This window comes from Hipposideros armiger, unplaced genomic scaffold (genome assembly GCF_001890085.2).
Source record: "Hipposideros armiger isolate ML-2016 unplaced genomic scaffold, ASM189008v1 scaffold_44, whole genome shotgun sequence".
In the NCBI taxonomy this organism is placed as follows: domain Eukaryota; kingdom Metazoa; phylum Chordata; class Mammalia; order Chiroptera; family Hipposideridae; genus Hipposideros; species Hipposideros armiger.
The window spans coordinates 3,621,252-3,644,962 of record NW_017731394.1 but is presented as its reverse complement, the minus strand read 5'-3'; the positions used below and the strand labels follow the sequence as shown (position 1 = coordinate 3,644,962).

Sequence of the window (23,711 nt, the reverse complement as noted above, 5' to 3'; positions counted from 1 at the left end):
CACTGTTCCCATCCCCCAATTCCCCAATAAAAATCTTTTTAAAAAAAATGTAATGTAAGCCACAACTGTAAGGCATGTATGTAATTCTAAGTTTTCTAGTAGACACAAAAATAAAGTGCAATTAATTTTAATATATTTAATTTAAATCAGCATGTCCAAAATAATATCATTGAAACAGGTAATTTCAAAATGAGCTATTTCATTTTTTTTCCACGCTAAGTCTTTGAAATCTAGTGTGTATTTCACATAGCCCAATTCAATTTGGACTAGCCACATTTCAACAGCTCCAAAGCCATCTATGGCTAGAGACTACTGTATTGATAGTACAGATTTAGAGCAAAGACTCTAGAGCCACACTGTCTGGATTCAAGTCCCAATTCTATGACTAGTTATGTGACCTTAGACAGATCACTTAGCCACTCTGTGCCTCGATTTCATCTGTAATATGAAGCTAAACACAATATCTATTCCATAGGGTTGTAGTAAGATTAAATGAGTTAATATATATCAAGGTCCTTAGAACACAGCCTGGCACATGGTAAACTCAACAGATGTATTCTTATTATTAGTGTCTCCATCACCATGTTTTAAATTCCTTAAGGGTAAGAGCTACATCTTTTATCTCTGTATCTGTGGCCAGCATCAAGGTGTTTGAAAAAGTCTGCTGAACAAATGAATGAATGCACATGCAGTCTTAAGACACGAATGTCCTAATATTAACATGTGTGTATAGCACAATCTAAAAATCACATAGATTAGTTTATTTTCTAATCTCAACTCCTGTATGGGATAGGGTAGGACCATCACCCTCATGTTACCAGTGACAGAAAGCAAGCATGAAGAAGTAAAAGGATCACCATTTTTATGCGGGAAGGGACAGTAAAGAGGTACAATATAAACCAACACTACAAATAGCTGCTCCTTGCAGTTGGTCTCAGAATCAGTGATATTTTCCAAATTTGCACAACCAATTCCAATTCCTCCAAGACAGGAAATATGTATTTAGTAGATCCCATCATATAAGTGAAAAAAGCCTAAAGGCTAAACCTTTTTTTCCCTCTAGCCTCCTTTCCCTCCCAAGTCTATATAGTAAGTCTGAGGCAACGTGACTAAGACTGATATCCGCTCTAGTTGGGGTCTCCAAACGCAGCTTAGTTGACATTCCCAACTGTGGTTCTAAATTTTAATAATCTGTATTTTTAAATGGATGGTTTACAACTCTCCAAATATTTTCACCAGTTTAAATCTTTAACCTCTGTGGTCTCACAGCAGACAGCTGGGAAAAGGAGTCTGGAGGTCACATACCAGGGCGTGGGTGAAGCCCAAAGTACCTAAAAAGGGGTTAAGTTGAGACACAATCCTGCTTTTATGAGATGATCAGACAATAAAGCCTGTCTGGTGACATCATTCCTCTAGCCTGCTTCTCATTGGCTGAACAAGCAGGTCACTTGTCCCTGAAAAGCTCTCTTCCCCCACTTCCCAGCTGCCAGCACCCATTTTAAGCTCTTCAGCAAGTCCTGATATATGATGACTTTCCCCCGGCTCTAGAGAACAGAAAGAAATGCATGAAACTGAGCCTTAAAACATTCAGAAAGGAAACAGAACGACGAAGGAATCCCTAAGCAGCAGATAGCCTGCTGGCGGGCAGATGTGCCTTGTGTAGAGAGATAAGGGAACCCTTAGCCTTCTTTCATAAAACATCACGCGTCAGCAGAATCCCTTCTCCTTCTAACAAAGCATCAGCAGCACTGCCTACCCCAGGGAGAGACAGGGCAGGCCCAGGGACTCTGCCTTCGGGAAATTCGCCCATCCCACTTCCCCACCCGGCTCTCTTACAGAATTATTCTCAAAGATCACCTGGGGTCTGCAATGAACCAGCTATACTAAGTCTCTAAATGGGTGGTGAAGAAACCCTCCGTCAATGGCTTTTTTTTTAACCCTTAAAATTGGCAGTTGGTCAGAAGGGAGAGGCTCCTCTGGGCAGACCTGCCCCTGACAGCTGTGGGGCTAGGCAAGAGTACAAATGGGGGGCTCTGGCCCCCCCAAACCCCCTCCTTTCTTTCCCCACCCCCCAGTCCCTTCCGGTGCCTCAGGGGGTCTTGACACAGAAGTACAAGCCAGTACGCCCAAGTGCTGGGAACATCCCTGTCCAGCAGTTGACCTTGGCTACCCTAGGACCTAGGAAAGCACTTATCAGGGGTGAAGTCTAATAGCTGGATCATCTTTGGAGGGTGAACTCAAAAGGAGGCTCTCCAGGTCCTGGAAGCAGGTTCAGGACATTTCATCAGGTAATTCTTGGTTCCTGGGTCCTTGGAAAGTGGTCTAGAAGGGGACAGGCATGGCTCTCCAAAGTATAGGGCACAGGGTTGTTCAGGTCTAGGGTGGTATTTGAGCATGAGTGTCCCCAAACCATAGAATGGTATCATAGTTTAGTTAATTATTTTTTTGCAGAGGGTAGTCATCAATGAAAAAGGAATGGGAACAGGAGATTGTACCCTGATACTTCGCTATTGTGGTGGAAGAGAACAGCTACCTCTGGAACGTGTTTTCTTATTGAGCAGTGGACCAGAATAGTAACAAAAAAGGAGAAGTCAAGCCTTGTAGACACTTGGTTCCATAAACGGCCAGATTCTACTACGTCAGTGCTTGGGGCAGGCACGGTGCATGGGGGAGCGGCGAGGCTCTCCTGATGCCACTCTTCCTCACCTCCATCCTACCCGATGCCTTCCAAGAATGTGAAACTCAATGTGAGTCGTTCTTGTTTATGCACCTCTTTCTTCCCCTAAGAGAGAGTAGAATTAACAGACAAGTGCTATGTTGTGACACTCACCCCTCAGTTTAATCAATCTGTGGAGATCCATATGTTTCACAAAAGCCAACTCCTAGGGATGAGCCATAATAAAGCCAAAGAAAAAACAAAATGCCTTACATTCAAAGGTATTCTTTAATCTCCAAAGCACTTTCATATGCTTTTCCATTGGTATTTCACAATAAACCTAAAAAGTAGTGTATTCTCACTTTACAGGTGAAAAAATGGTGATGGAAATCAAATGAGGAACTGCAAAATCAGAGCTCATGCACTCTCACTGGCATTTCACAACAACAAAATAATTAAGAAGTAAAGTAGTCTCACTTTATAATGGAGAAAAAATGGTCTTATGTCCTCGCAATCACTGAGCTAGTTAATAGCAAAACCAGGATCATAAAGATTCAAATAAAAAGATTAAAACGCATACACCAGAAGAGGTTAGTATCAAGAATACACAAGAAAATACATAAGGGATTCCTATAAACAAGAAAAAGACAAATAAGCCCAAGAGAAATCCCAACAAAGGATATGAACATAATAGAAATGTGAAATGGCTAATAAACATGTGAAAATATATTTTTAAAAACTCAAATTACTTAATTAAGGTATCATTTCTTACCCATCATCTTGAAAAAAAAAGCTTTGATTTTATAATATCAAGTGATGTGGGGTTTTGGGGAAATTGTGGACTTTCATATATCGCTGATAAAAAATGATAAAGCTACTTTGAAATCACATGCCTAGCAAGTCCATTTCTCTCTTTTTCCCCTGAGAAACACTAGCACATGTGTCAGGGAGGCATGCACAAAAATATTTATTGAAGCATTATTTGTAATACTGAAAAACTGGAAACATCCTAAGCATCCATCAATAGTGCGTAGCTAAATAAACCACGAAACTGACAAACAATGGAATACGACATAACAAATAAAAAGAATGAAGTAGATCTCTATGTACCTGGATACAAGACATAACGTTCAATTAAAAAAAACTTGCAAAATAATACATACTATAAATATCATTTATTCTTTTTAAAAAAACCACAAAACTCATTTTTTTATGAGTAATATATACTCATATGTATGTAAAAGACTGGAAAAGCAAAGGTTGGAGGGACTGGTAGCAGGGATAGTAGTAGGAAGAGTCTTAGACTTACATAAATGCAGTCCTATTGTCTAATTAAGGAAGACAGGCCTCAGGCTTCTGCTTCGAGTGCCTCTCTCCATGAGTATGCCTAAGTAGGAATACTAGAACACTGCTCCCTGTGCACTTGAAACAAATGAACCAGCAAGTAAAAGAGAGGGTTCTTTACCTGGTGTTCATGTGTAAATTTCAGGGAGTTTGAAATTCCTGAAAACTGTATGCAAAATTTGAAATGTACATGCACTTTTCTAGGAAAAGGGACATTAGCTTTCCCCATAGTCCCCCAAAAGTTTAACATTCCTATAATGTAAAGAGCATTGCACAAAGAGAAAGGAGACCCAGGTTCTAACTGCTGTGTGACCTTAGGAAAGTCATTTTATATATCTCTGGGTTTCTGTTTCTCAATCTGTAAATGAGGAAAAGGGGACAAATCAGGATCTACAAATTCACAGCCTGCAGCCTACAGGCTTTTAGAGTGTTGCCCCATGCAGCATACGGGGGATTTTAAAATTAGTTGCTAACTGAAAAATCAGGAGACAGGACATAACAATAAAGATGTCTAGCTTCTTTTGACAATCTAGAAGGTATTACTGTCCTAGGCTCCCGTTCCCACAGAGAAGCAACTGGCTGCAGCTGAGCCATAGCAGCAGCTACCCGCTGTAGGCAAGGCAAGCTATCTTCAGTTTCTCGGTTACCTTGGCTTGCTTCTCTTATTCATATTACTTTTCTGGTCCCTGTAGACACTTGAAGTTGCTATCCCTGGAAGCAACTCTCTCTGAAAATTGTTTTTTGGTTTGTTTTTTTTTTTACCTCTAAGGGTCCTTGTATTTGAACACCAAGAAAGTTGAGATATCTTTCTATACTATAGAGGTTCAGAATACCTCATAAACACATGTCCATCCATTCACCCCCAAACGCAGAAATAAATAGCTCATCCTAATGTAAACATCCTTTGAAAATGGGCAAGAGACAGAAACAAAGGTGGAATACGGTAGGTAAAAGTGGCATTAGAACAAGAAGTAGTCCTTGACAATCAATCGCTGTACTTTTATGGGAGTCAGTTTAGTCTAACGCCAACAACCAACGGACACCAAAAGAAAAGGACAAAAGTCCAATGTCAGTAGAAATGAAAATATAAGTCAGTTAAACATCCTCAAATAGCTCGTAAGTATTGAATTCTATATTACAAAGAATCAGAAGATGCTGAGTTCAGAAAGAACATTGACTGCCTGTTTTGTTTTGTTTTTCCCTATCCCACTGATCTTGTGTTGATACCATACTTAAAAACAACAACAACAACAATCAATCAATCCAACTTCCTGTCATTTTTACAAACAGGTTTTGTTTGGGAGAAACAGTGGAAAAGGATGAGAAGATAGTATTGGGTTGTCGGAAAAGTCATGACGTATTTTGTCTATGTTTTTCAAAGGTCATTTATTTATATAAAGAACAAAGATCCATCAGTGATATATTGCCCGTTTTGTCCGATAACATTTTGTCATTTTTCAGTGAGCTTCATAATTCCTCGTTCATAGAAGAACCTGTCTTTATTTGAGAAAAACTGAACAAGGTGCTGATTTACAGCCTCATCTGAATTGGACGTTAAACCATGCAGGGAGTTTTGAAGAGAGCGAAACAAGTGGAAGCCTGACGGCACAAGGTCAGGCAAGTATGGTGGGTGTGGCAACACATCCCATCCAAGCTCCATTAATTTTTGACAGGTGATCAAACTTGTGTGTGGTCTCGTGTTGTCGCGATGGAATACAACACCTTTACAATTAAAGAGCTCTGGACGTTTCTGGATGATGGATTCATTCAAACTGTCCAATTGCTGACAGTACACATTCAAATTGATTGTTTGGTTCCTTGGTAGGAACTCGAAAAACACGACAACTTTAAAATCCCACCACACTGAGAGCATAACCTTCCTCTGATGAATGTCTACTTTTGATGTCGTTTGAGGTGAATCATCACGTTGGGACCAATACCGTTTGCACACCACATTGTTGTAAATAATCCACTTCTCATCACTAGTTATCAGTCACTTCCAAAAAGGATCATTTTCCTCACATTTAATCAGCATATTGCAGGTGTTTATATGCGCTGTCAAATGAACTACTTTGAGTTCATGCGGAACCCAAATATCGAGCTTGCTTACATATCCCAGCTTCTTCAGGTGGTCGTGAACGCTTGAATGATGGATGTTCAATGTTTCTGCAATTTCTCGTGTCGTGTAACATGGGTTTGACTCGATCAGTGCCTTTATTTGTTGTCATCAACCTCAGTGGGCCTCCCTGACCGAGGAGCGTCGTTGGGATCAAAATCACCAGCACAGAATTTCACGAACCATCGTTGGCACTGACATTCTTGTAGAGCATTGTCACCATAAACTTTATGCAACTTTTCACAAGCTTGATGTGCATTCTTCCCTTCATGGAAGTAAAACAGTAAAATACGGCAAAAATGCACAGTTTGATCTTCCATCTTCAACTTGTTGTAAAATCTCCAAAACTAAACCAAATTGCTCAATTGTTTTTTAGAATGAAGCTAGAACTGTCAGCTGTCAAATGACATAAAAATAGCATAGATGCAAATGACTCTAGTACTTCCAAAGATGAACTAGTGCCATCTGTTGCAAACATGCATCATGACTTTTCCAATAACCCAATATATAAAAAGTCCTCCTAAAGAATCAAATCAGAAAGCAAAGCTTTGTCAAAAGGAAACAGAACTAAATTTTAGTATCACCATGCCATGCACAAAAATTCTTTATCATCTTTCTCACATTACTTGATTTTTTCTATTTCCAATCTACTCATATGCTAGGCAATCATGCTCAGCTCCAAAATCATGTTTGGGCCTAAGAAGACCCATTGCCTATAGTCTTCTTAGACCTCACTCTAAAATATATGCCGATCCAACTGCTCTTCACCATCTCTACTACTCCCTATTCAAGCAGCAACACTGTTCCCACTCTTGCTACCCTACAGTCCATTCTCCACAAAGGAATCAGAGTGAAATTTTAAGAACATAAATCAGTCACTCACTCCCTTGTTTGAACATCTATGGCTACTTAAACTAAAATCCAAAATCCTTGTCATGGCCTACTTGGTAATCTGGCCTCGCCCGCTCCTCCTCCACCGCCCACCCTTGTTCATTATATTCCAGCCATCCTTTTGATCCCTCAGTAAGCTTGCTCCGTCTCAGAGCCTCTACACTTGCTCTTCCCTCCACGTGGACCACTATGCCCCTGATCTTGCCATCGCTGGCTCTAACTGTACCCAGGTCATGTCCTGCAAAAGTCCTTAGATCCTTAAACTGCTTCCCTCTCATTCTCCCATCCCAGTTCCTCTCTTTCTCCTTAACCTAGTTTGTTATTCATAGTACTTATCATTATTTGAAATATTATTTACTGTTTACTTTGCTTATGCCTGTTTTGCTCATACAATATAAGCTCCATGAGACCAGGGACTTAGAATTGTTCATTGTTAAATTCCCTGCTGCCCAAATTACTCCACCTGATTGAACAGATCAAAGTAAAAAAAATGTTATGCCTCTAACTTCAAACAATATATAAAAATACCTTAAGTGCCAGCCGAGTGGCTCAGTTGGTTAAGAGTTGGCTTAAGAGCGCAAGCTCTGAGCAACAGGGCTGCTGGTTCAATTCCCACATAGGCCAGTGACGCTTTCGCTGAGCTGCCAACAGGTGGCAGGATGGCTCAGCTGGTGTAACAACAAGACTGACTGTTCAATGGATAGAGTGTGTGCTCTTAACAACAAGGCTGCTGGTTCAACTCCCACATGGGATGGTGGCTACCCCCACCCGCAACTAAGATTGAACACAGCACCATTACCTTAGAGGCCACGAGCTGCCAAAGGGAAACCAGATGGCAACTGGCACCCTCCACAATGAAGATTGAAGAGCAACAACTTGTCTGGTCCCCTTCCCCAATTCCCCAACACTGTTCCCCTCCCCCAATTCCCCAATAAAATCTTTAAAAAAAAAGTCTTAATACTCTACCTCAAAGAATTGTGCTAAAAATTTAATGAGATTATACGTAGGAAGTTTACAGTACAGAACCTGGCATATAATAAGTTCTCAGTAAGTTTTAGTTATCATTGCTATTATTATTAATTGAATAACAATATATTGAGCAACTGACTACTAAGTATATCAAGTACTGAGCTTGAGAAGTGCTGACTGGAATAAAAATGAACAAAACAATCTGTTACTAATGAAAATACTCTGCAAAATATCTAGGAAGAAAACTTCAGCTAGAAGGAAAAGGATAGTTTTAGAATGTTCAGAAAATAGGTATCTATTACTATTAAATACCTTCATACAAACAGCAAACATCAGGAGAGTGTGTGTACAACTTAGAAAGGTTAAATTTAAGTGGGAAGATTAAGTAAGAATAGAGGCAAAATGGGTTAGTAGAAAGAACATGTAGTTTAGGGTCAGGCCTAGGTTCAAATTCTAGTCCTTCATTAGCTAGGTGACCTTCCACAAAGCACAATCTCTTTGAGTGTTACTTTCCTCATCTGTTAAATGAGAACCATAATAACAGAGCTTATTGTGGGAGTTGTATTGAGTTCAACTGAAAACAAAAATGAATGAAAAGCACCTGACCTAAAACCCCTCAATAACTATTATTGTTAGTATTCTCACCTCTGGAAAGAACCTCAGCAACAAATTCCACAGTAGACAAGAGTTTCTAGACTCTCTTAGTTCCATAACCTCAGTTGAAGGTTGGCATTTTCATTCTTCACACACATGAAATCAGTTTCCCACTCAACACAGGTTATACTCTGCCAGGGTTCACAAAGACCCAAAGTACAGAGAGGAGAATAGCAGAAATGCCTATAACGTCTCTCCCCATGATTACCTACTGGAGAGAAAACAGAGGCTATTTTCTAACAGAAAATAAAGGGTATATTGCCGCCGCCTCCCCTCTACTTCTATACAACTTTCCCATAGTTCAGAATGTAAAACAGAATTTCAAGGGGACAACAAGCAAGGCTTGTAAACCTAAAATTAGACCTACCAGCTGTGTTTTGGTTAGCTAGTGCATATGGCAGCAGCAGGACACTGAAATATACAGGAGCCTCTTCTTTGAAGACAAGTTTTCACCAGCCTATCTACGCACCAGAATAGAGCAGGCAGAAGGAACAGAAGGAGAGGGGGCTGAACAGTTTTCACCCAAAGAAACTTGGTATCCAGAACTTCTACTGCTGCCAGACTAACTGGTCTGGCATTGAACTCAGAATAGAACCTCAAGTTGCTCTATAATGGTAACGAGAATAAAAGCCACCATTGCTGAGGGCTTGTTGTATCCCAGGCATTGTGGTAGACTCTTTACATATATGATCTTGTTTGTTCCTCACTATAACCCAATGGGGAGAAACAATTACTACTTCCATGTTACAGGGAAGGAAACCAACACTCAGAGAGTGAATTATCCAACATGGCACAGCTAAGAAGTCACAAAGGGAGGACTCAAACCCATAGATTGCAAAGCCAACTAAGGTAAGACTGCTTGGTCCTTAATATTGATTCTCCCATTTTCCCTTAGTAACAGACCCCAGCTTTTAGCGAGATACACTGTGGCCTGGAGGACAGACTGTTTCCCAGCCTTCCTTGATACCAGACGAGGCCATGGTACTGAATTCTGGCCAATGAGATATAAGCAGCAATGTGTGCAACTGCTGGAGGGTTCTCTTCATAGAGGGGCGTGCTCTTCTTCACCTTCCTGTGCCTGCTGTCCGGAACTCGAATGTGCTGGCTACACCCCCAGTACTCATCTTGGTCTATCACAAGGATGACACCCTAAGGATGGCAGCGTGGAGCTGGAAAGAACCTAGAGTCTTTTCTGTTTTTCTTTTTAAGTTTATTGCTATATGTTCACATTTTTGTTGCTATTAGTATTTTCTTTTATCTTTTTTTGAGTTGAAGTTTATTGGGGTGACAATGGTTAATAAAGATACATAGGTTTCAGGTGTACAATTCTGTAGTACATCATCTATAGATCACATTGTGTGTTCACCACCCAGAGTCAGTTCTCCTTCCATCAGCATATATTTGATCCCTTTTACCCTCATCCACCACCCTCCCCCACCCCTTACCCTCTGGTAACCACTAACTACTATCTGTGTCTATGAGTTTTTGTTTCTTCATTTGTTCGTCTTGTTCCTTTGTTGTTTTCAGTTTTATATCCCAGATAACAGTGAAATATGATTTCACTGAACCTAGATTCTTGATAACCTCATGGTTCCAACATACCAGTCTTATTGCCTACATCCAGACTTCTTTCACACAAGATAGAAATAAACATCTATCTTGTTTGAGTAGCGGTTATTTTGGATTTTTCAAAATTTATTTCATTATTTTAGATGCAGCTGAACTTAATGTAATCATTGATATACTAAATCACTATGCAATACTGTCTCTTTCAGTTCTTCAATGATGCCCTGGAACTAGATGAGATTATTATACTTCACATCATAAATTTACCAAATATTTCAGGTACATCTACTACCAAACAGACCACGTGCTAGGTGCTGGGAACACAAAGATGAAGAACATACAATCCTAACTAACCCTAGAAGATTTTATAACCCACTCAGGACACAGACATGGAAAGAAATAGCATTGACAGTATACTGTATTTAGGTCTACAGTAAATATGCATAAGCTGTTGCTATGGGAACACAAGGAGCGTTATGTAACAGTCTGTATCTACGTAGTAAAATTCTGCCCATCTTTGAAGGCCCACCTCAAACACCACCTCCTCCAAGAAATCTTTTCTGATTCCATGCCTCCAGCGGAAATTAGCTTCTCTCTTCTCTGAGGCCCCATAACATGCTGTTTGTACCTCTTCTCCAATACTTACAAACAAATAAACACATGAAAAGACTATCTTTCCAATTAGACTATAAGCTTCCTGATGAACCATTCTTTATTCTTCTAAATAAGTCACACATCGCACCATAAGTACTCAAAAATTTTTCAGACAAAATTAACTTAAAAAACACCAGCCTTTGACACTAAAGCTAACTATATGCTTTAGTTTGAACCTATTATAATAAATGCTTTCGCTAATGTTCTTTCGCTAAGTTAAAAGCAGATTGCTACCTGAAAACTAGCTAAAACATGTGAAGTGAGTTTTATCTTTAAATGTTCAACAAGGACAATCTAGCACATTATAATGTACATCATAGTCACTGCCCATATGGTTATTTGTTATAACTTATCGATTCAGCCTTTACTATATTTGCAGGATTTTGTTTGGCTGGTTTTATTTTTTTCATTCTTGATTCATTTTTGACATATGAAAATGGCATCAATATTGATTTTTCCCCCTGATACCATGTTGGCTTGATCCCTATCATAGTCTCTCTCACACATACACATACACGCACACACCCCTAAAAAACAAAAACACACATACAAAGGACTTAAGTCTCCCAGGACCAGAGTTCTCATCGCATCTCTATCCCGCATATCAAGACTAAAGTTTCTGTTCTACCCATTCTTCATCTATATTCTGACCCCTCTTCCGAGCATCCTTCTGCCACACAAGTTTAGCTCCAGGCTCTACATACTAAAACAACAGGAAGGGGAGCACGAAACTAAGCTAGTCATCCCAGACTAAACTGTAACTTCAGGTACACTGGGCACTGGCACAGGCTGATCTCTGACTTCTCAGTCTTGGGTCAGAGGCAAGGGAAGAGAAAAGGCGATATACCAATGGACAGGGAGGGCAACTTCCATGTCGTGAGCTGCGGTCAAGAAAAGCTGGTGTGACAGACATATAGTCCTCTATCCCCAGAGACGACAGGACTACTGATCGGCAACCTTAGGGTGAGAAGCAATAGTCTAATAGTATAAAATGCCTATTAACCCATTCTATTTTGATTGAAAGGTCAGGGAAGAGAAGAAGAGGGCACTGGATTCTTGGGAGAGAGAGCAGGGAAAGCTTGGACCTTTTCTCTCGAGTCACTGTTAAGACTCCTGGCTAAGTCCTGCCACTTTCCAAATGTATGACCCTAGATCAACTATTTGATCTCTCTATGCCTCAGTTTCCTTTTTTTGTAAAAAAGAGATAATAATAAAATGTTATGAAGATCAAATGAGTTAATATATACAAAGTGTTCAGAACAGTGCCTGGCACACAGTATTACATGAGAGCTAGCAATTAATATTACTAACAATTTTTCAAAAATCAGGCAACAGTCAAAAACTGACCAGCAAGTAAAGGAAAGGCAAGGAGACATTTTCCAGGCTAGTGCACGAGACATCACATGATCCTTGTTCATGGGACACCATAGAAAAGACGGTCAGAGACAGAAAGTGCCAGAGAGCTTTCTGTTCTGTCTCCTAGATTCTGTCTCCCAGACAACAGTAATAAGTTATCTAGATAGTTTGTACCCTTAACTCTGATTTTCCTCCCCAAAACAAATAACTCTAATCTAATCATGAGATGAACACAAGACAAATCCCAACAGAAGGACATTTTACAAAGTATACCTGACCATCCCCAGAGATTCTGATTTGATTTAATTGGCTGATGTGGGGCCAATCACAGGTATTTTCTAAAGAATGTCCCTCCACAGGTGATTTTAAAATGTGGCACCAAGGGGAGAAACACACTGATTACTTTGCTGACGTTACCTCCTACTCCTCTTTCACTTCACTCTACTCCATGACCTTCTTGCTGTCCTTCAATGCTCCAAGTTCACCTCTACCTTAAAGCCTTTGCATTCACCATTCTTTCTGCTTGAACCACTCTTTTCCCAGACTTTTTCTGAATTCTTAGACTATCAAATGTAATTTTCATAATGGAGATTGTGGGACGAGTCCATGCCCCGAAACAGGACACTTTTCCCCTCCACTTAATCCTGCAGAAGCCCTCTAGGCTTTCTTTAATAAAGCTCCATCGCCCTGAATGTTAAATCCCCTGAAAAATTGAGCTGCTGTAAAAGGGATCCCCATCAAGCTCATATTTCCCTCTATAGAGCAGTATTTTCAGCTGTGCTAACAGCACATTACAATTGCTAGAACTGTTATTCCTCTCACCTCGAGAGCCAACTAATCCTTTTACGAAGAGTTTCATGAATCAAACCAATCATCACTGCTATGAATCACTGCACTCTGCACAAGCAGCACTGAATGGTAACACAATAGAAGGGTTTCTATTGGGTTGTCGGAAAAGTCATGACGTATTTTGTCTATGTTTTCCAAAGGTCATTTATTTATATAAAAAACAAAGATCAATCAGTGATAGATTGCTCATTTTGTTCGATAATCTTTTACCATCTTTCAATGAGCTTCATAATTCCTTATTCATAGAAAGACCTGTCTTTATTTGAGAAAAACTGAACAAGGTGCTGATTTACAGCCTCATCTGAATTGAACGTAATACCTTGCAAGGAGTTTTGAAGAGAACGAAACAAGTAGAAGTCTGATGGCACAAGGTCAAGCGAGTATAGTGGATGTAGCAACACATCCCATCCAAGCTCCAATAATTTTTGAGAGGTGATCAAACTTGTGTGTGGTCTCATGCTGTCATGATGGAACACAACTCCTTACAAGCTCTGGACATTTCTGAATGATGGATTCGTTCAAACTGTCTAAATGCCGACAGTACACATTCGAGTTGTTTGGTTCCTTGGTAGGAGCTTGAAAAACACGACCACTTTAAAATCCCACCATACTGACAGCATAACCTTCCTCTGATGAATGTGTGCTTTCGATGTTGAGGTGAATCATCACGTCAGAACCAAGACCGTTTGCACACCACATTGTTGTAAACAATCCACTTCTCATCACCAGTTATCAGTCGCTTCCAAAAAGGATCATTTTCTTCACGTTTAATGAGCATATTGCAAATGTTTATACACTCTGTCAAATGAACTTGAGTTCATGCGGAACCCAAATATCGAGCTTGCCTATGTATCCCAGCTTCTTCAGGTGGTTGTGAACGCTTGAATGATGGATGTTCAATGTTTCTGCAATTTCTCGTGTCATGTAATTGACATGTGGGTTTGACTCGATCACTGCCTTTATTTTGTCGTCATCAACCTCGGTGGGCCTCCCTGACTGAGGAGCATTGTTGAGATCAAAATCACCAGCACGGAATTTTGTGAACCATGGTTGGCACTGACGTTCTTGTAGAGCATTGTCACCGTAAACTTTATGCAACTTTTCACTAGCTTGATGCACGTTCTTCCCTTTATGGAAGTAAAACAGTAAAATATGGCAAAAATGTACAGTTTGGTCTTCCATCTTCAACTTGTAAAATCTCCAAAAGTCAACCAAATTGCTCAATTTTTTTTTTAGAATGAAGCTAGAACTGTCAGCTGTCAAATGACATAGCAATAACATAGATGCAAATGACTCTAGTACTTCCAAAAATGAGCTAGTGCCATCTGTTGTAAACATGTATCATGACTTTTCCGACAACCCAATAGATCTTTGCAAGATCTCATAATTCAGGTCTCTGTCCCAATGTCACATGCTCAGAGACGCCTTCCATGACTGTTTACCAAAAAGTAATCCTTGGGCTAGCCGAGTGGAGCGTTGGTTAAGAGTTGGCTTGGGAAACCAGCTCTGAGCAGCAGGACCCTGGTTTGGATCCCACATGAGGGCCAGTGACGCTGCGCCCTCTACAGCTAAGATCGTGAACAACGGCTCAACCTGGAGCTGGGCTGCCGTGAGTCGCCAGCGACGGTGTAGACTGCATTGGGGCTGGCCAGCAGCTGGCGTGAGCTTGCGTGAGCTGCCGTGAGCGGCCATCCAATGGCCAGCGAGAGACTGCCTCACCCAAGAAGAGCGCAATGATAATACCAACATGGGCCACCACAACTAGACTGAAGAACAAAAGGACAGCAACTTGTCTGTTTCCCTTCCCCAATTCCCCAGTAAAATCTTAAAAAAAAAAAAAGTAATCCTTTCCTACCACAACACTCACTCATTTAATACTCTTATTGTTTTCATAGTACATGCTACCATCCAAAATAACTATCTTTCTTCCCAGTTAGAGGGTAAACTCCATGAAAGCTAGTGCCCAATCTGTCCTCTTCACTGCATATTTCTAAGACTTACTACAGATTAAGAAAGTATATTTTGAAAGGTAGACTGAGATGAGGAATCCTGGAACTGCACGCCTCGCATAAACTTCCCATAGAACCATTTGGGGTGGCTCCAACAAACTACTCCCTTTACCTTAGTCTTCAAGCTTTTATCTTATTCTATACAAATAAGACATCAATTGAACTGCTGTGTAGCCAGTGCTTCATTGTTTTATAAGAAGGTGCCCCAAATCCCTTTGGACAAGAATAAAAAATATAACTAAGTACATTACAGCAGACTTTCAACCTTCTGCCTCCCTACCAGAGCTGCTTCCTATGAGCTGGCTAAAGAGCCAGAGCCACTGATCATTATGGGATACAGCAGTGGCATACCTCCACCTCCTGCCCCTCTAGAGTCACAGCTGTTCTGAGCATATGCCTATACCCTTTCAACCACCAGGCTACCAGTGTCCCCTCACCAGCTCCCCGCTGGAGTTGTTCCCAATGTCACTTAAAGCAAACATTTTGCTTCCCAAATATCCATCTTAAAGGCACACTCAAGGGCAAGGGGGTGTGGTTTAAAAACTTCTGGGTCTGTCCATAACAAAGCCATATTAAGAACTCCACAGATGCTCATACGTACTTGCTGAACTCTGCCAACCACTTCTCCCTTTGCCATTTTATAAGACTCCCCCTTCGGGTATCATAGAGTGAACAAGATAAGGGCTTTTCAAACCATAGGACATGACCCATTAGTATGCAATGACATCAATTTAGTGGGAGAATCCAGAATTTTTTTTTGAAACAGAATAGAAACAGAACACATTTATGCGCTAAGGTAAACAGGGTTCCATTACAGTTATTTAGAAGTTGTTTGTGTGTGTGTAAAAGGTCACAATGTAAAATATATTTCCCCTATTGTAGGTTATGTTCAAAATAATTTTTTTAAGCTACTGGTCTAGAGTTCTGAGTATATCTAATTGCACTATTACTGTTCAACAAAACTAAATCATTAAATGTAACTATGAATGCAAATTCTCTTGACAACATAAGAACTTTCATATGGGGGCCTGCCGAGTGGCTCAGTTGGTTAAGAGCACGAGCTCTGAGCAACAGGGTCGCCAGTTCGATTCCCACATGGGCCAGTGAGCTGAGCTACCAACAGGTGGCAGGATGGCTCAGCTGGTGAGAGCACGTGCTCCTAACAACAAGGTTGCCAGTTCAACTCTCACATGGGATGGTGACTACACCCACCAGCAACTAAGACTGAACACGGCACCTTGAGCGGAGCGGCTGTGAGCTGCCGTCGGGTGGACGGATGGCAACCAGACTTGGAGCTGAGCTAGCTGCACCCTCCACAACTAAGAATGAAGGACAACAACTTGTCTGTTCCCCTTTCCCAATTCCCCAATTAAATCTTTAAAAAAAAAGAACTTGCATATGAATAAATGCATAAACCTGATCAAGCTCCTTTGTCAGACCCAATGACCCATTTTTAGGGCCAGATATTATGGTCGCAGTAAGAGAAACCTGCATGTCTGAGATGAGAAGTTATGACCCACATGAGAAGTCATAATTTGGGCTGTGTAACTATATTTCTATGATAAAGCTGGAGCACAGGATTGATTCAAATTTGGACCCACAAAATTCTTTGGAGACCAAATCATCTGGAGCTAAACTAGAAATACAGCACAGAACTTTAAATGTCACGTTAGTGACTAGGTATTAACCTTTCCCTTCAGGGTATTCACCTGAGTTCTTTTGGCCTCGCCTTTAGGTTGTTTCTGCCCGGATCCCCTCTTGCTGTACAGTCACCCTGGTTTGCTGCCCATTCTGGCCTATTCTGATGTTTGCTTTAAGTGTCAGCAGCCTTTCACAACAATTTGGCCTCTTACCCCCAATACCACCACTCACAGCCTGGTCAGCACTGAGGCATCAAAACACACTGTACAAACTCAATTCTAAACTTGTGTGTTAAACTAGCCACCTCATAGTAATAATAAAAACAACAAATATTTACTGAACACTTACAATGTGTTAAGCATTAAACATCTTATCACAAACTAAGTCATTTATTCTCACAAAAATCCTACCTATTTCTTAATTTTACACCCATTTTAGAGATACAGAAACAAGGCCAAACTGTCACCTAACTTGCCCAAGGTCAAAAAGCAAGTGGCAGAGCTAGGATACTTCCTGTCCCTCTTTAATCCCACACTGTGTTTTATTTTTTCTTTGTAATGTTTATTACATGTTTATTTGCTTATTTGTTTTTCTCTGTTTCCTTCTAATATAGTGTAAGCTCCAGTAAAAGCAGGAACTTTTCCCATTTTTCCCACTGCTATATCCCCAATGCTTAGAAAGCACCAGCCCTTGACCAATGCTCAATAAATACTTGCTGAATGAATGAATGAAGTATAACAAAGATTCTCTTCTCTCATCATTATCACGCTGAGCCACTTTTAATATTCCATGACACTTACTCTATGGCCAATAAGCAAACATGCATTGTCCTCAAAATATATGAAACCAGAGGTGAACTGAAACTAATTGAAGCTGCAACCAACTTCTGACCAAGCTCAGATCATAACTGGATCAAAATGATCAGCTCATCCTATCTGCCTAACAGAGCAAATGGCATGCCCTTTATGAGGAGAAAAAAATATTACTCTAGGGTCTACAGTTCTTTTAAATACAATGTCTAGTATTGGGTGAAAGATTATGAGATTTTTAGAAATCACAAAAATATGACATAGAATCAGACCCCCCAAAATTCAGAAATAGGTCTTTAAATAGTAACCAAATAGGCATTCTAGAGTTATAAATACAATATCATAGGTTAAGAATTTAATGAGCAACAGACACACAATGGAGTATTTGTAGCTGTAAAATAAATTTTAAAGTAAACAGCAGATCTATAAAGTAATTTCCAAGACATATTGCTAATTGAAAAAAGAAAAGCACAAAAGAGAATTTATATCGCCCAAAACCCCATAATTCCAGTTTCACCATGAGAAAAACATCAGATGAATCCAAGCTGAGAGACATTCTACAAAACACCTGATTAGCACTCCTCAAAACTATCAAGGTCATCATCATAAATAAGAAAATGTAATGTGACCAAAAGATCCTGGTACAGAAGTCATGAGAGGAAATATTGGTGAATTCTGAAAGGTCTATAGTTTAGTTAGTAATACTGTTCCAGTGTTAAGATAAGCCGAGTACAGTAAGCACCTTTTGATCTCAGCACATTTACGGACCAACAGACACTGGATTGTGCATTTGATTAGCGGCGGAAAGTGAGGTGGTAGGGGAAGAGAAAGCAAGTGAAAGCAAGGCCTATGAAATACTCAGAGTGGGACATTAAAGGAAGCCCTTTCCATACAGACTTGGGATCCTCCTACAACTGCCAAAGAGTAAAATCCTAGATTAAAGGCAAACTAAAGTAAATTTGCCACTATCTCACCCTCCAAAAGTGACTGTGGGGAGGGAGTGTTGCCTTGGAGCTGAACAAAATGGGTTTGGGGCAGGTGGAGGATGGCTTGAGGTGGATAAAAGGAAAATCTTTAAGAGGTTATAAACTTCGGCAGATACTGCCTGAAAATTTTGTCTCACACATTAATTCAGTTTAAGAGGGTTCTAAACAAGTTTACTCTTATACTTTACCAGATGCAAACTCAAATCTTCTTTCGAAGAATATAGTTTCATGCCAAGGCTTGGGAAATCCTCACAAATAATTTTTTAAGGGCAATGAGAAGCTACACAGTCAATTAAGCACACAAGAAAATAAAGAAACATGAAAAACATCAAAAACAATAGCAGAGAGAGATCCACAAAGTCTTTACATACTGGAATTATCAGAGAGATTATAAACAAACATGCTTACTGTTCTTAAAGGAATAAAGAGAATAGCTCTACTATGAATAAAGATAATAAGAGGATATGATTCACAAATTTATACTAATACATTTGAAAATTTAGACAAAATGGACAAACTTCTGGAAAATGTAACTTATCAAAATTGACTTAAGGAAAATAACAACCTGGACAGACCTATAACCATTAAAGAAATTGACTCATACCCAAAAATAGTATACAAATCAAAATAACAATATTCTCTCTCCTTCCCTCCCTCTCCCCTTCTCCCCCTTCCCTTCCCTCGTCTTCCCCCTCCTCTTCCCCACTCTCCTTCTCTTTCCAGGTCCAGGTGGTTTCCATGGTCATTTCTACCAATCATTCTAGGAAGAAATATTCCAATCTTATACATTCACTTCCAGAGCATTAAAAGAAAGTATTAAGAAGCAAACAACTTAACTCATACTATGAAGCTAACATAACCTTGATAGCAAAATCTCATGAAGACAGTATAAGTAAGAAAATTTAAAAGCTAATTTCTCCCCTAAATATAAATGAAAAAAAAACCCCTACATAAATTATTAAACTAAATTCAAAAATACAAAGATACTGCCTCATGACCAAGCTGGGTTTATCACAGAAATACATGGTCTTTAATTGCACAATATAATAATAAGGACACAAAGGGATGCAAATAAGACTATATATATGCACATGCCTATATTTGCTAAAAGAAACACTTGAAGAATAGGCAAAAAATTTTTAATAAACGTGATTACCAATAGTTGTTGGGGGAGCCAGGTGAAAGGGGCAAAGGTGAAAGAGAGGCTTTTGAGACATGTGAACATATTACTAATTTTAAATTAAATTTAAATTAATGTAATTAATCACATTAACATAGTAACAGAGTAAAATCACACAAACATCCCAAAAGAAGCAAAAAATCATGTGATAAAATTCAGTATCCATTCAATATTAAGGAAAACTCTTTACAAACTAGGACCAGAAGGAAGCTTTCTTAATCTGATGAAATATATCTGTGAAAAAACAAACTCTATTACACTTACTTGTGAAAGGTTGTTAAATTATCCCTCAATTAGAAACAAGGCCAGAATATCCACTATCACTTCTATTCAACATTATACTGGTCATCCCATCCAAAGCAGTAAAGCAAGAAAAAACAAATAACAGGTATAAGGATTGGAAAGAATAAAAAACTGGCCCTCTTTGCAGGCAATATGATCAGGTAACGTAGAATGAGTCTACAGATTAATTACTAGACACTATGTAAGGGGATTTAGCAGATACCCTAACACAGAAATCAATATAGAAAAGTTCGTCATGTTTCTGTATACAATTTGAAAACATTTTTACAGTAATATCAAATTGTAAGTATCCAGGAGTAAGTTTTATAATAATGTACAAGATCTTTTGTAGAAAACAAATTATAAAGCTTTATTGTGAGGTAATAAAAAATAACCAAATAAATGAATCAGAAGACTTGTTGTAATTAATACTTGTTGGTATTAATTCTTCATATATTGGATTATAAATTCAATACAATAGAAAAAAGTCCTGCAGGCTGATTTTATGTAACAGTTCTACAAGAGCAAAGTAGAAGAACTTGCTCTACCAGATAGTAAGACATGTTATAAAGCTATGGTAACTGAGAAAACATGTTGTTCACACAGGGATATACTAATAGATCAACAGTACAGACCAAAAAAACCCCAAGAAACACATTCATACACATGTGGGCACTTGATATATGACAGGTGGCATAGCAGATCAGTGCAAAAAGGACAGACAGGCTTTTCAATAAACGCTGCTAGAGCAACTGGTTATCTGCATGGGGGAGAAAATGAAATTGAGCTCCTGCCTCCACTACACAAAAAGCAATAGTAAGTGGAACAAGACACAACAAGCACTAACAATAAAGAAATTATTGATAAATTCTAATATATTAAGATGAAGAACTCCTATTCAAGGCACATTTTTTTTAAAAAGGAAAGAAAAAGAGAAAATAGTAGAAAATATTGCAACCCATATAAACAACAAAGAAGTCAGAAATATATAATAACTCCTACAAATTAATGAGAAAAAAGATATACAATCCAATAGAAAAGTGAGCAAAAGACCTGAATGGGCACTTTGAAAGAAGAAATACAAAATATACTCAAGGTCATCAGTAACCAGGGGAACGCAAATTCAAACCACAAGAAGATATTACAGATCCATAAGGTTGATTAAAAAATTAAAAATTCTGTTATAGAAAGTTGGTGAAGATACAGAGCAACAAGAACTCTCAAACACCTATGACAATGCAAATTGATTGGTACAACCACTTTGGAAAATAGCTGACAATATCTAGTACTATAAAAAATACGCACAGTCTATGACCCAACAATCACACTCTTTGGTTTATATTCCATTTAAATATATGTAGATGTGCACCTGGAGACATAAACAAGAATGGTTATACCAACGTGTTTATAATAGCCGGAAGCTTCAGAATCTGGAAATCAAATGTTCATTACGGAGAACAGGTAACTTGTGGCATATTCATAAAATGGAATTCTATACAACGACAATGGACAAACAACAGCCACCCACGAGATGAATCTCACAAACATAATGTTGAAAAAAATGAAGCAAAATCCCAAAGAATTAATGATAACAATATGATACCAGTTGCGTTAAGTTCACATCAGTTTAGGAATGCATACGTATGTGATAAAAGTATAAAGATAAGCAAGGAAATTATCACTGCAAAAGTCGAGATAATCGTTACCTATGGAGAAGGGAGATGGTTATAATAGGACAAGGTCATGGGGCTTCACTACTGCTACTAATATTTCTTAGTCTGGGTGGAGGTTATGTCAGTATTTGCTTCATAAGTATTTATTGGTTGTGCATGTTTTTACACATTTCGTGTGTGTATTTTACAATAAAAAGGGAAAATCTGAATACAGGGGATTTTCATTATCAAAGTATTTATTGCAGCACCAGCAATTACAGGGTTGCTTAGCGAAACAAAAGTCTTCATAAGATGACATCGTTCACTAATGAACCGATCACGTAATGAACTGATCTCTACACTCAATCTTTAACTCCAGCAGTTTCTCTCACTGATTGTAAAAATCCACAATATAAGTAAAAGACAAATCACTTGCAAATGCATTCATTCAACATTTATTAATGTCTACTACTTGACAAACACTGTTCTAGGGAACCGGCAAAGTTCAAGATAAAGGCCCAAAAGACCTCTTCCAAAAGATGGAGGACATGGGAACCCCCACTCCCATTCCAATTTTGCGTCCACCCTCTCATTCTCCCTTCCGAATAAGCATCAAATATGAAGAACCTCAAAGGAACTCAGGGCACACATGAAGTTACCAAAACCACAACCTCAGGGAGTCTTTACGCTACAGAGGAACCACCTGCTTGGGTTCATTTGGTAAAAGCAAGGTTTCCCATGTTTTGATAAGGCAAAGAGATTGCTTTACCAAAACCACTCCGGCCGCGCACTGATCTCAGCAATGCTGGTGCTGGGGGGATTGGCTTAAGTGGGGTCAAAACGCCCAAGGAATGCTCTACCTGGGATCCAGAGACCAGAAGCTTGCAATTTCCCAGAAATTGTGTATAGCTTTTGCATGTATGTACGTATATTTTTCTTGGGTCAGAGAGTCCAGAGCTTTCAGCGTCCAGTGATTCTCCAAGGGGTTCAACCACAAGGGTGAATAAGCACTGCTCCCAAGAAGCTCAATACACTAGCTTTTCAGGGACAGGACCAAAGCGCACGTGGCCACAACTACGCCACCTGAGTGGAAACCCAGGTGGCCTGACCTCTAGGCCAACGCTCCGAATAGCACAATACTTACTCTCAGTTCTTCAAAGGCTTCGTCTAGAGTGGAGAGTTGGTGGCTCTGGTGAGCCCCGATGACTGGACACAGGACACAGATGAGCTGCTTATCTTCCTGGCAATAGGTGCTCAAATCGAGCCCATGGTCCGGACACTTCCTCTTGGCCACCCTCTCCGCTTCCATTTCTATTTCTGGGTCAAATTCGCTTTCTGCCTCAGTTTCTCCCTCAGCCTCCGATTCTCCATCTTCATGGTTGTCTTCCTCCGCCTCGCTCTCTTGCTCATCCTCCATTTCTTCCTCACTGTCTTCTTCACTCTCCTCGTCGCTCTCCTCCTCGCTCTCTTCCTCGGTCTCGCTCTCTTCTTCAGACTCACTGTCTTCCTGGGACTCGCTTTCCTCCCCCATCTCGACCTCTACGTCTCTCTGGTTCTCCGCCTTCGCCTCGACGTCCTCCTTCCCTTCGCTCTCCCCCGGGCCGCCCGAGGTCCAGGCCTGGGCGGAGCCATGGACGTACTCGGCCAGGCGGTGCCCCGGGAACTTCTGCCTGTGCGCCTCTGCGTGGCGGCGGCAGTAGCAGAAGCCGCATTCCCGGCACACTTCCTGGGCGCCGGGGGCCTCGTCCGGCTCGCACTCGTCACACGTGCCGTCGTGTGGCAGCTCCTCGAAGGCCGCGCCCACTCCGGAGGCCATGTGGGTGCAGTGCCGACGCCCAGACCTCAGGGCCTGCGAGCGCGCCGCCTGGCCTCTGCGCGGCCTCCTTGCGTCCTGCTCCCCACCCGTTCCTCTCCCAGGGAGCCGCCGCCCGCGTGGGCCGCGCCGTGTCTCGGAGCGGGCCCGGGGCTGCGGCGCCGCTGCCGCCCGCTCCAGGCAGCCCCTGCCGGGCCCAGGAGCAGAGAGGGCCTTCTCGCCAGCCGGGCCGCTGGGCGCCCGCTGTGCTCGCTCGGCGGCCGGGGCACTTCCGGCGCGGCGCC

The 23,711-nt window shown here is 40.4% G+C and overlaps 1 protein-coding gene across 4 annotated transcripts in view; it reads right to left on the bottom strand.

Moving 5' to 3' along the window:
* The window catches only part of TRIM44 (tripartite motif containing 44), a 117,352-nt gene extending 93,647 nt beyond the window's left edge, over positions 1-23,705 (bottom strand). For all 4 annotated transcript variants that reach the window (XM_019639533.1, XM_019639532.1, XM_019639535.1 and 1 more), the window contains exon 1: positions 22,759-23,705. In XM_019639533.1, the coding sequence (XP_019495078.1) occupies positions 22,759-23,430 (672 nt within the window). In that variant the 5' untranslated portion in view covers positions 23,431-23,705. The remainder of the gene's footprint in view (positions 1-22,758) is intronic.
* Between the last annotated feature and the right edge of the window lie 6 nt (positions 23,706-23,711).